Source organism: Doryrhamphus excisus, chromosome 11 (assembly GCF_030265055.1).
Source record: "Doryrhamphus excisus isolate RoL2022-K1 chromosome 11, RoL_Dexc_1.0, whole genome shotgun sequence".
NCBI classification, from domain to species: domain Eukaryota; kingdom Metazoa; phylum Chordata; class Actinopteri; order Syngnathiformes; family Syngnathidae; genus Doryrhamphus; species Doryrhamphus excisus.
In genome coordinates this window covers 9,466,764-9,480,871 of record NC_080476.1, presented here as the reverse complement: position 1 = coordinate 9,480,871, position 14,108 = coordinate 9,466,764, and the positions used below count along the sequence as shown (strand labels likewise).

General features: G+C 40.0%; 1 protein-coding gene across 7 annotated transcripts in view; it reads left to right on the top strand.

Moving 5' to 3' along the window:
• Positions 1 to 14,108, top strand: part of LOC131138364 (gamma-aminobutyric acid receptor subunit beta-2-like) — a 213,119-nt gene that overhangs the window by 192,478 nt on the left and 6,533 nt on the right. For all 7 annotated transcript variants that reach the window (XM_058087211.1, XM_058087212.1, XM_058087210.1 and 4 more), the window contains 3 exons: positions 4,371 to 4,453; positions 10,778 to 10,915; positions 12,828 to 12,980. In XM_058087211.1, coding sequence (XP_057943194.1) covers positions 4,371 to 4,453; positions 10,778 to 10,915; positions 12,828 to 12,980 — 374 coding nt within the window. The remainder of the gene's footprint in view (positions 1 to 4,370; positions 4,454 to 10,777; positions 10,916 to 12,827; positions 12,981 to 14,108) is intronic.

Sequence of the window (14,108 nt, the reverse complement as noted above, 5' to 3'; positions counted from 1 at the left end):
CTCAATAGAAATGTAATTGGATGTGTCAAGTCCATTGAAGCAGATAAGAAGAGTGGAATCCAGAGCCAACAGAGAACAAACACATGATCAATATTCACACACGTGCTTCCTGTGTATGCCATTGAACTGCAAATTCACATCAGAGATTCATTATGGTGGTTTAAAGGCAAAAGGAACTACAGATTTATCCTTCATATGCATGACTGGCACTAACACGGGCACTGTTATTTGAATCCCAAGTCTTTTATTGACAGTACATTATAATAATGGTATAATGTTAATATAATGCATATTTTTTTTGTTTCACATTCATTTATTCATTCACGATATAAAAACATAATAATGTCTATTTTCGACACAAGGCTCGCTCCTCCGCCTCCTAACCTTTCCGGTATCTTGATGTTCTCTTTCAATTTAGGATCAACATTTGCAATAAAAGCGACTGTTATGTATACGTAGGTACTCGCCACTGATGGAGGATAATGTAAGATGATCCCTAGAACAGATGAAATCAGTTTTACAGCTTTGTCTTTACCCTGGTAGTCAGGCTTGCGCTACAACCGCACTTACCTCCGTTGTGGGGCCGTCTCCATCCCGGTCTTAAACAACGAGCGTTGGTAGGCGGATTCGTTGCTCTGATACATATTGTATCTATTTTATGTACCTTGCATGTTTAACTATTATCAACTTAGAGTGAATGAGATGTGTTTTATGCAACAAAAAAAGGACAATTTTCCCCCAAAATGCAAATTGTGAGATTGTGAATACTAAATGTCGAATGTGCAGGGGATCCACTGTACTTCAATATCTTTTGTTGCGAGTAACATCACAGGAAAGATCAAGTTGTTCCATCTAATTTGATATGTCCTTCATCTTTCTTGCTGTTCAACAATTTATGAGCAATCCAGTGGAGATGAAAAGACATTCATTTACACTCAAATTGCATGCACAGGGCTCAAACCTAGAGCAGGATTTATGATGAATAAATGACAGCACTAAAGTGTTTCACAACTCAATCAATAATACATCTTTTTTTATCAACTTATTGACCTAAAATCCTTATTTGATCAATTCATTTTGTAACCATATTGTGGAAAAAAATCGTAAAATTTTAGATCCCATTTAATAGTTACTCCAATTCTGTAAAACAGAGGTCCGATAATAGAAACTAAAGTATTGTTCGAGTTATCCTGTAGTTTTATATTGTATGGTTTTAGTATAGCAGATTTGAGTATCATGGGTGGCGGACACCAACAAACATGCAGCTTAGCCAACTGTATTGTACGTTGTTATATTTGCTGACCACCTTCTTACATAATAGAAATCAATACAAATACTCCACCATCATCCACAAAGACAAAATACGGATGGCGTTTACCTAATATAATGGTAGTGGGTACGCTGAATCGACTTAAGGAAGACAAAAGTCTGAGAATGTGTATATGTTTGTCCTCAGTGTTGAAGACAACCAGAAGCATGAGAAGATACTTGGCTCACGAGTGTTTCCTATCCAGACAGAGTGTAAACATCAAGGGCCATCATGTCACTTTAGCATATGGAGTTCATCTGGTGTGGTTGGTGACATCCTCAGGCAATCACAGCAAACAAGCACGGACATCAATTGAAGTATTATATCAGGCTTTGTGGTTTTAGTGACCCAATTCCAAATTTTTGTTCCCCATCTAGCTAGTTTGGTTACTCGTTGTTTATCTAAACTACTAGAAAAAATAAAATAATAATAAACGGTGGTCAAATGGTTAGCACACAAGCCTCACAGCTAGAAGACCCGAGTTGAATTCCACCCTCGGCCATCTCTGTGTGGAGTTTGCATGTTCTCCCCGTGTATGCGTGGGTTTTCTCCGGCTTCCTCCTACGTTCCAAAAACATGCTAGGTTAATTGGTGACTCCATATTATCCATAGGTATGAATGTGAGTGTGAATGGTTGTTTGTCTATATGTGCCCTGTGATTGGCTGGCAACCAGTCCAGATTGTGCCCCGCCTCTGGCCCGAAAGACACCCCCAGCACCCCCACGACCCTCGTAAGACCCTAGTAAGAATAAGAAGTAGAAAATGAATGAATGAATGTAAACTTGCAGTCGGGTATTTACACAATGATAACCTTTACCTGAGCTGGCCCGTCTTCCCAAAGATGCTGCCAAAGGCACTCAGTTTCACATCACTGACTTCCATCTTCACACTAAGATCAGAGATTTGCCAGAAAGTAAGCAGCAATTTACGCCTTGGTTAAACACTTCATCACCAGCCGCAAATCCACGCTGAAGGTAGAATTGCTGACAAAGACGGGAGACAAGAAAGTTAAAATCCACCCAGCCCTGTCACGGCACAAACACCATTTATTTATCACACCTAAGGTGTGTTATATGAAAAGGCTTGTTTGTCTACAAGGGTGTTATTTGGGACAGACAACAATAACATACAAAAGTATTGGGACACCAGACCTTTTCACTTAGATGCTTTTCATTGGACATTGATGGCTGGAACTACCAAATCTACTATAGTTACCAGGTATATGGTCTATAAAAGCAAATAAATGATGTATTGAATTTGCGGTATGTCAAAGAGAGAAAGCGTGTTTGCCTTTGCCATCAAGAGATTATGACATTATAGACATAGACTTTCTTTATTGTCATTGCACAATAACACAGCAGTGAAATTGCCAACGAAATGTTGTTGCCGGCATGGCAGCCGAGTGCTTAGCGCGCAGACCTCACAGATAGGAGACCAGGGTTCAATTCCACCCTCGGCCATCTCTGTGTGGAGTTTACATGTTCTCCCTGTGCATGCGTGGGTTTTCTCCGGGTACTCCGGTTTCCTCCCACATTCCAAAAATTGGTTAATTGGCGACTCCAAATTGTCCATAGGTATGAATGTGAGTGGGAATGGTTGTTTGTCTATATGTGCCCTGTGATTGGCTGCCCACCAGTCCAGGGTGTACCCCGCCTCTCGCCCGAAGACAGCTGGGATAGGCTCCAGCAGGCTCCCCTCGACCCTCGTGAGGAAAAAGCGGTAGAAAATGAATGAATGAATGTCGTTGCCTGGCTCCCGTGTAATAATAAATAATAATGTGGAGAATAAATAGATTACATAAATATGAACAATGTACAGCGTAGCATTGTTCAACTTAAAATTGCTGACTCAAAATAATGTTTGTCTCATTCTTATTTCTTTATTTTTTTGCATTTTGAAGCCCTACTTAGAATCCCCTTAAAATCCAACACTGCAAACTGTGAATTATTGCAATTTTTCATCAGGAGTGTATAATGAGTATTCACATGTCTAATAACAACTTTTCTCCAATTATCGCTTGCTCCCAAGTAACCCCGTGTCCTCTCTGAATCTTAGGTCAAGAAACACTACAATTAGAACATTTCCAGTAAAAGTTGTCGGCTTTTGTGTGGTTTAAACTATTAAGATTGGAAGACAAATATTGGTAGAGTACTGTCGCACTCCATCAGTGCTTGATTTCACATGAAATGCCTTCGAGTACCCAAGCAGCAAATATGAGCACTTTTGTTCTCAATCATGGAAGACGGAGTCCAGTTATCTCTGCACTTGGACTCGGGTTGAGATTCTCCACTGTCACACATTTATCTGTGTTGTCAGGTGTGCTTACGCGATTACCCACCATGCTGCGCTGCTTAGTGGCAACTCCCTCTGTGGGAGTGAAGCTCGCAGACAAGGGCAGAGTCCGGGGAAGAATGGAAGGCTATTACTCACAGCGTCATCCTTATGTTCTCCTTACAAAGCCTGATGGACAACAGAAGCGTATCTACTGACTCATAGTTGGCTCTTGCAATCATCATCATCCTACCTATCCGGGTGTCTTTATTCTGCAGTGACGCGATGGCTACTATGGCAACTAACATGCACAGATGGTGGTGGGGGGGGGGGGGGGGGGTATTCCAATGTTGGTTCATGACTTCATCCATCATGAGGATCCTATCTTAGACAGTCAAGACAGTTGAGCTACTGGGTTCACCCTTATGTCTTGTTGTCCTCGTTCCCTGAAGGTTGGGTGTCAATATGTATCAATCTCCAAGAGGGCATCCCAAGTGAAATGAAGTAACGCTAACCTTTTTCGCTTATCCATAGAGTCGTACGCTATTGATCCCTGGCTCCCTGTAACCGGTAGTTTAAAACAATGTGTCATTTGGCCCGGTCCAAAAGGTTTTTATGCATCTGTTATCGAAAAAAAACACCCTAGGAATAGCAAATGGGGGAGATGTAACATATGTCTACCAGTATTGACTTACTACCAAAAGGATTTTTATTTTGTACTTTGTCTGGGTTACACTAAAAATTGGTGATGGTATTTTTTACTTGTTTTGTTTGTGATGTGACTTTTCAGGATCACGACCACTGCTGCTTGTATGATGGACCTCAGAAGATATCCACTGGATGAACAGAACTGCACACTGGAGATTGAAAGCTGTACGTAATTGTTTCCTTTTGTTCTTGATTGGATTTTTGGATATGTAGAAGTTGTTCATGAATATGATTGCTCAAAAAACTTTTTCTTTCTAGAATTCTAGTGGACCCTTGAACACAATTGTTGGTCAATTTCAGACCTAGAAAAAAGATGTTTTGGGTATGCAAGTGGAAAAATCTCGACTTTTGGTAAAACGTAAACGCTGTATGAAACCGTGAAGATTGTAAAGCTCTAAATTTACTGGTCAATCATGAGCTTTGAGTCCTAATTGAAAGAACGAGATCACAGATACAAGCGGTCCGTAGGTTTTGTCCGTAGAGTGCTGGACTAACCCTTGATGCTCAGACTAGAGCCGCTGCTCCTTCACATCAAAAGGAGTCCGTTGAGGTTTAGCCCAGATGTCTCGAGGTCACCTAGGACACACTAGAGGGTTCATGTCTCACAGCTGGCCTGGGAACCCATTGGTGTCCTACCACTGGAATTGAATGAGGTGGTCAGACACCGGGATATCTGGACTTCCAAACTGAGACTGCTATCCCTGCTACCTGGACCCAGATAATACATTTTCAACTCAAATTTCTCATAGGTTTTTTTTTTGTTAACCAAGGCAAAGACTCATTACCGACTAAAAATGGTTGTCGCCCCAAAACTAGTTGGGAATCCATATATAGAATCTCAGAGACATGAAGACTTCGTAGGTCATATTGTACATTTAATTTAGAATGTGGCAACTCCCTCTGTGGGAGTGAAGCTCGCAGACAAGGGCAGAGTCCGGGGAAGAATGGAATGGAATTTGGTAGTTAGTTACCAAAGTACCATAGTCACCCTGTGATTATGTCATTGAAGGGCTAATTTTTTATTTAAAAAAAATTAGTTTGAGTTGAGTTTAGTTTGTTAGAGCAATGTTTGGCCATATGAGACAACGTATGAAAACCAAGAACCATTTTTCTTTATTGTATATCATCAGAAAGGCTCAATATGATTTGTAAAAATAGCAAAGGGCAGAAAACCCCTGAGCAGTAGTTAAAATTTCATACTCTTGTGTTATTCTTTTTTATTAATGGTGAAAGCTAACACACGACAACTGCCATTTGTTCTGTTTGTCAATGATGCGTGTGTAATCCAAGAGTCAGGCAGTCGACTTTACATCAGGGCAAGGGAATAGCGTTGCATCTATTATTAAAATGTGTTTTAACCCCCGAATGTTCTCGGTGACTGTGTTACAAAACGCCACTGTACGGTGTTACTCAGGTGCCCCTCACTACAACGGGAAGCTGTTTCCTGTTAAAAGATGTCACATTGACTTGGCGGGTACAGCAGCTGTGGACTTTTTTAATAAATCATGAAAAGTGAAGGGTCACTCATCCGTTTAACGCTGGAAACTACCGTACGCTTTGTCTTTTTGATTAGCTTTGCACTTGTGCGATTGCAGAGGGCTCTTCACTGCAGGAAAAAAGTACGCCGACAGGAAAGGCGACTCGCAAACGGAGGCAAACTTGAACTACACATATCTGTATACAGCCGGCGCACACCAAGACTCCTCTAGCGTCAAAATGAAAGTATCATTTCATTAATGTTTCCCTAGCAAGTAATAGTTATATTTTCTGCACCACCGACCCAAATCATATGGAGGGAGCCACTTTCACTTTCTCTCTATTGCTATCTATGTCTTATTTACTTAGTTATTTTCTTATCTTTAGATGTTCCGTCCGTGGCCGGGCATGCAGCCAGCCGCAGCCTTTCTGCACGCTGCAGAAATACGAGAGACATTTTTTAATTGGAGGCCAGGATTAACATAAAAGTCACTTTGAACTGCATGGAATCAAAACCGAATCCTCAAGTTGAGTCATTTCAGCTCGCAGCGGAGTGTTAGAAAGAAGGCAGTTAGTAGTTCAGGTGCCATATTTTGCTGCTCTAAATGTGACCAGGCATCTATTCATATGCATTGAACCGAAATGCAAACTGTTTATTTTAAGCGGGTGCATTCAGTTCCGGCAAATGAATGTCTCAGGTAGTCTAACGCTCCAGCCAGGCATGAAGGACCATTTCAAACCCAATTTACACATCAAATTCCCCTTCCACTGAAATGACTTTGAACTTCCAACTGTGTGTTTTTTTTTAAAGAATAGTCATAACACAGATGAGTGTTGAAGGAAAAATAAAATCTCAGTGACCATTTCCAGTTTTGTTGAATAGGTTTAGTTTAAAGTGCTCATGTCACCAAAACACGTGAATCTTGTGTTTAATAATCTAATTATTGGTCAAAAAATTGAAAGACAAGTCAAGTGTAGTATTCTGATCACTAGGTGGCAGTAATATTATATTGATGAGCAATATACCTTAGATCAGATTACCTTAACAATACATGTAGTCAGCCATGGTACATTTGTCCAACATGACAGTGAAAAAAAGTTCTCCCATTAAGTGTGGAAGTGGTGAGCTTTTGGCTTTTTTATTTTCTTCTTCTCCACTCTGTTTGAAACCCTTTCTTAAGTTTACAATAAATAAATTGGAAGCTAAATTGTTAGCTCGGTAGTATGCTATTTTGGAAGCGGCGGCCATCTTTTGTGTCCCTGCAATGATGCCATAACCATTTTTTTGCTTTCTGTGTTTTGTTTCATTTTTGCAACAAGTATTCCCAATGAAGGAGCAGCCTCAATAAGAGGGGGTGTTAAAAGAAGACAAATGTACACTAAAAGTCAGAGTTAACATAATATTAATCAGGGTTAACTTATTCTTACACTTGTATTATAGCAATGGATGTTGCTTAAAAAAGCAAATGTACAGTAAGTAAAGGTTTGTTTACCAATATGAACTAAATCAAATTGTGTCATATATAAGATGCCAGTATTTTGTCACTGCACCATCCTTCTTTGATCATTAAAACAAATCAATAGACAACATTTCATGGGGCTGATAGAAAGCCTGGAGTCGGATGCAGACAGGGAGATATGCCCCCCCCCAAAAAGAAGAAAAAAAAAAGCTCTCCACAGATGGAATCATGAAATTTTTCATTTAATTTTGGCCCTGCTGGCGATTCCATATTAGGGGAAACTATGGCCACCATGAAATACTCATCTTCTCTTCCCGGAATGATGGGGTAAATTTTCTATTTCTAGAAAGTTGGCGGGCATCCACAGTTGTACACTGTACTCTGTTAACATTCTACATGCAATGTTAAGAGTCAAATTTCCTTTTTTGGAGGCTGCCAACCCCTGACTTTGACTGCTTGCATTCACTAGGGGGAATTGCTGCAGGTTTTCTGAAAAAAAAAAAATGCTGAAAAAGGCTGTGATCTTTTCACCAGTTTAATATTATTTGTGTTTCACTACGAGCCTCTCAACATGAGTCCTTTTCAGTGGGGACACATGAAAAGAAACCGCATGACTTTATAAGATCAATTGTGCTAATTTAGATATGTCTCCGTCTAGTCAGTGGACTGCGGTCGAGGCAGAGAGCCACCCCACAATGAGTCCATTAGCTCTACTTCAGGTTTCTTTCTCCAAGGGAGTTTAAAGTGCTTACTCATACATTGTTCTAGACATGTTCCATATGGAAAATGTGTAGAAAGGACTCTCTACTGAATTGAACTTACTATACTGCAGGTTGAACATATATAATCAAAGAGTTGCACAAGTAGCATAGTGCATTGAATGCATTGAGGGGGTACACTCGAATGCAGCGAGAGCCCTGAGTGGGGCTTTCATCAAGAGGAACCAAGAGATGTTGTGTTATGAGTGTGCGAGGGTGTTCAAAGCAGCCAATGAAGAGTCAGGTTTAATAATTCATTCCATCTAAATAGGTCAGTCAAGACTTAATTAAGGCGAGCAGGCAGGATGGAGGGAACAGCGGTGAGATAGAAAGGTAGACTATGAGACAAATGACCACATACAGTACAGTAAATATACTGAACATATTCATGTAGTCCTTTTGGTAAAGGTAATGGTTTTATTTCATTTGAACATGCACCAGATTACAATTGAATGCATCACATAATCAGTTCACAGTTCCACATGTCCAAAAGGAGTAGGAAGAAGCAAAGCTTATTAAATCCTACCCCTCCATATGGTACTTTTACAATCAGTAACTGTTTCATTTGTTCACTTCCTGCTTTCCATAACACAGTTTAAGGTTTTTTTTGTTTTAATAATGTACCTCGTACCGAAGTACGAAGTGATATGACCATACAATGACATAATGGGTAACGTAGTAATTGTCAATATATATATATATATATATAAATATATATAGTACATCATGACTGGTTCAAGACTCTTCATCCTTGTATCCTCGTAATGCTATGGCTTTTTAACGTAGTCCTAGCATATAAGTGTTTCAAATGTAGTTCTTCCCTGAGATCATATTTCTCATCTCTTGTAGAGAAATATTGGATGACATTTTTCGGTAATTGGTTATTTTTAGCCTTATGCATTATTTTAGCTGTTTGAAGATGAACTATATCAGCAAGTTGAAGTATTTGTGATTTTAGAAATAAGGAGTTAGTATGTTCTCTGTAGGCGGCATTATGAATTATCCTTACTGACCTTTTTTGCAGTACATTTAGCGAGTGAAAATTGCTTTTATCGTGATTACCTTTATAGTTATACCTTTTCTAGCTGCTAAATCTTTTCTAAATCAGCAGCATTAGGCATAAAAACACACGCAACAATACTATAAAGTTAAAATAACAATAACACTAATGATATAGTCGCATGTTGCCATATTAATCGGTTTTATACAGTATATTCATTTGTTTATCATGAGGAAGTGCATGGCAAGTCTGTGTCATTGCCAATGAGGAGAACCTTAGCACATAATCCCTGTGAAAGGAGGATTAATTGAAAGGCTGTTGTATTAAACCGACTGTACCGTATATAAACACTTTGTAAATGGATTTAACCGAGTTGCATGTCATTTCTGCAGGGTTTCAATAATAAAACACCCTGCTTTCATTGTCTAATGAGAATTTCTTTATTGCTTTTTTTAAAAGCAGTGTTTGTCCTCAGATGTAACTAGAGTAGCATGTTACTCAATGATTTATTACGGGAGCCCGCTGGCCACTTCGCTACTCATGTCTCCACTGATTTGGCCAAAATGAGAGCAAAAGAGGGAATAACGTTAGGTCAGATGAATATTAATGTTCTCTTGCCCCTTTCAAGGATTCTACTCGGTAGGAAAATGGATGCCGTGTTGAGTTATTTAATCATTTTTTTTCTTCGGATGTAAATTATTTAGTTTCACATGGGACAAAACATAATAGGCTGACTCATAAATGTAGTCCCATGTATTGCATACATACATACAGTTAAGGGGTTTCCTCGGCTACTATACATAAGTAATGCTGTATGTTTAACATTACTTCATTATTTAGTAGGCTTTTCCACAACGGCAGCATCAAGGCATTAGCGCGTGCGTTGTTAAGGGGTTAAGTCAAAGGTGGATGTTTAAAATCATAGCCTAAAAGTGCTAATAGATTATTTAAGCTCACATACTCCAGATGAGATATGACAAAACTTCCCAACAGGGGTATTCTTACAGTTACTACACTTAAGACTTATCTTGAATGAAGTGCTTTTAGGAAAATAATATTTTGCAGTGTTAATGTTCAGGCAAATCACATACAAATTTGAATAAAATCTTCGAAATACACAAACTTGTCAAAATAAGGGAAATTTCAAGTTAAGGAATTTATGTCCCAATGAATGGACAACATTTATATTTGATGGAACTGTCTCAGTAAGGAGACAAAATGTGCTCACTATGTTCAGGTAAATGTCCAGATTTACCGCTAATCAACCGATAATTCTACCGCTTATCTTCACGAGGGTCGCGGGTGTGCTGGAGCCTATCCCAGCTGTCTTCATGCGAGAGGCAGGGTACACCCTGGACTGGTGGCCAGCCAATCACAGGGCACATACAGACAAACAACCATTCACACTCACATTCATACCTATGGACAATTTGGAGTCGCCAATTAACCTAGCATGTTTTTGGAATGTGGGAGGAAACCGGAGTACCCGGAGAAAACCCACGCATGCACGGGGAGAACATGCCAACTCCACACAGAGATGTCCGAGGGTGGAATCGAACTTGGGTCTCCTAGCTGTGAGGCCTCTGCTCTCCCCACCATGCAGCCCTTAATGAAGAGAAATATCAAAAATGACTAAATGTCACAAAAAATGTTGAAATAATCCCCAAAAATGCAGATTTCCCGCTGGAGAGTGTCCCAGTGAAAGGACATTTTCATATGGTGTGATAAATGATGATTGCAGACATGAAAGGGTCTACACACCAGAGTCATTTCTGTCCCTTGTATCCCCTCGCAGATGGTTACACCACAGACGACATCGAATTTTACTGGCGGGGCGGCAACAACGCTGTGACCGGGGTGGACAGGATTGAACTGCCGCAGTTCTCCATTGTGGATCACAAGCTCATCTCCAAGAATGTTGTCTTCTCCACAGGTGATGAGCCTGAACGGCATGAACAATAATGGTGGTAAATAAGTCTGCTGTAACAAGTAGGGATGGGTAGAACAAAATATATTTGATTGACTGTATGGAATATAAGATTTGTATTAGAAAAACACTGCATGTTGCACCAGCAAGAATGCAGTTTGTTGCATTCAAAAATAATACTCACAATTTTGCACTGTTGGATGTTAAGGAGGTTCTAAGAAGAGCTACAAAATGCAAAAAGAAGAAACAGGAGTGAGTCAAAACAAATTTTCAGTACATAATCTCTGGAACTGATGTCCATTTTTTTTTTTTTTAAACGTCCCTCGCCATCAAGCCCAAAATGTTCTCAGTTGGATTTAGATCATGAGAACACTTTGTCAGGCAGGTATTGTGTTGAGAATGAAAAAGCCAGTCAATTACAGTCGACATCTCCAAATAATCAGTTGCCATTTGACACCCATGCACAACATGAAGTTCCATTGTTTCCCACATTTCTGGTGGGATCAAAAACTTTTTTCCACCTTTCAATGTCCCATGTTTGGTGCTCTTGCCAAATTCAAAATGGGCAGTTTTTTGTCCCTGAAGGAGGCGGGGCTTTTGACTGTGTTTTTTGTTCTTAAAACTCTTATGTTTCCATATGTCTCATAACTCATATGTATCCATATGCTGTCTGATGGTTATCGGACTGCACTCGGCACCAGTAAAAACTTAATTTGGGCTAAGGATGTTTCTGTGTCTGGATGGACAGCCAAGATTGTGGTTTCTAATGACTGTGGTCTTACATTGTTTATACAAACATTTTGTTGTCTCACTTCTATTGCTTCTTTTTACATTTGGAATCTCTACTTAGAACCTCCTTTGGATCAGCAATGCAAAATGTAAATTTTTGCAATTTTTGTCTGTTCTGGTCTTAAAATTTACACCAAAAGTGTAGCTCTACACATAATGATTGTCATTTAAAATGGCAATCCCTCATTATGAAAGCAGGGATGGTCCCTTTAGATGTTGCATGTATGGATCCGGGAAAAAAAAATCTGTACTAATTGCTTGTACTATACCATGTAAGGATGAAAACATTCATACAGTGTTTCTATCAAGAGCTATACACTCTGAGATGTAAGACACCATGACTTATTTAAAAGCAATAAACAAAAAGAATGTTGTCTGATACAAATGAAATATTCATACCTTACACGCTTTCATATTCATGAGTTGGTCGTGCAAGCATGCAACGTGTAAACAGGGCAGTGGTTTTGCTTTTTCTGGGGAGTTAAAGCTGTAACAAGCAGCTTCACTACAATAATAACATTCTTTGTGGAATTTAAGGTGACTTAAATAAACTTGATGTGGAATATGAGTGGGGGGAGGGGGTTCCCTTATAATATGATGTCAATGGTAAAGTGGAATGAGTGACCCTGCAATGGCTCAAAGATGCAAACATCAGCATATGGTATGTACTTGGGTGTTTAGTGTCAAGTTTATATCCAAGGAGAGCCAATGGCATTTTAACTAATGAATAACACCTACAGTACTTGAATGGCTTTGTTGTGTCATTTTTAACCTGCAGTTACCCTATGAATTTAAAGCTACAGTGACTCATGTTGTCCTTTTAGCCCTTTGCTGTCTCTGCATCACTTTCAAGTAAATTGCAATTCAGTGTGATGCTCATCGGGTCTTTTGTGGGACATGTCGCTATTTAGTTGTAATTCAGTTAAAGCCACTCCTGATCAAAATACATCTCAAAAGAGTGTACTGTTATTTTCCATTGAAAACCATGTATTCACTGCATCCAAAAAGGGCTTTATCTTATTTTAACATAATGTTTAAGACTAGCTCATCCCAAAAACTGACCTGTCAACTTCAATGGAACGATGGAATACTGACTGTTCCTTCCTTCGCCTCTGCTAATTCTCTACAGGAGCGTATCCTCGCCTGTCCTTGAGTTTTAAGCTGAAGAGAAACATCGGGTACTTCATCCTGCAAACATACATGCCTTCAATCCTCATCACCATTCTCTCCTGGGTCTCCTTTTGGATCAACTATGACGCATCTGCCGCTAGAGTAGCTCTAGGTAAGTAACTCCTGTGGTGGCACCACCAAATAAACCAGAATGCTAATGCTCAATGTCATGAGGGATCGTGGTACAGTTGCCTGTTTGCTGTGCAACAAGATTGTTGGTAAATTTCCACCATAATCATCCATTTTCTATAACGCTTATACTCACTAGGAGCCTATCCCAGCTGTCTTCAGGCGAGAGGCGGGGTACACCCTGGACTGGTCGCCAGCCAATCACAGGGCACATATAGACAAACAACCATTCACACTCACATTCATACCTATGGACAATTTGGAGTCGCCAGTTAACCTAGCATGTTTTTGGAATGTGGAAGGAGACCAGAGTACCTGGAGAAACTCCACACAGAGATGGCCGAGGGTGGAATTGCACTCAGGTCTCCTAGCTGTGAGGCCTGCGTGCTAACCACCAAACCATAATCAATGTAGGTGAAAATAACTAATACAGTAATCTCTATGCAGAGATATCCTTTATGCAGTAGGATTCCGGTTTACAACCTTTTAAATACATCCATTAACATTATTAAAGCCTTCTCGACATGATGTAGCACCCCTATAGTCACCTTTTCACTCCAGGGTCTGAATACTTACGAGGTCGGCAACACTGATCCATCTGGTCTTCTTATTCTCTGGTAGACCAGGTGTGCTAAGAAGCAGAGTTCCGATGCCATCTACTGCACGACAATCTTCATTCACAGACAGTCCCGTTATAATGAGGCATGTAGCACCAAATCTATTTGAGGCGTTGTAACAGACACCCCAAAACAACAGAAAGTTATAGTATCACGATGGATTACTAGGTTGAGTACATACTTTTCTCCTTCAGCCTTGATTATGTCAATGAAAATGCATCTTTGGTGTTTCCTAGCTTACTCTCACTGTTTACCGCAAGCCCCCCCTGTCTTCTTTTGACCTGACATTACCCAATCCAGCTTCATCCATCCATCCATCCATCTACCCAGTCCTCGCTTTAGTCGACAAGGCAATTTCACTGATTGAAGACTGAGCTGCATTTAGTGATTTGGGGGTTGGGCGGTGGTCAGGGGCATCTATGGGATTTAATGAAAAGAAAAAGGTAATGCCTCATAATGGAAACGGGTCAGCGGAGTTGGCAAAATGTTTAGTC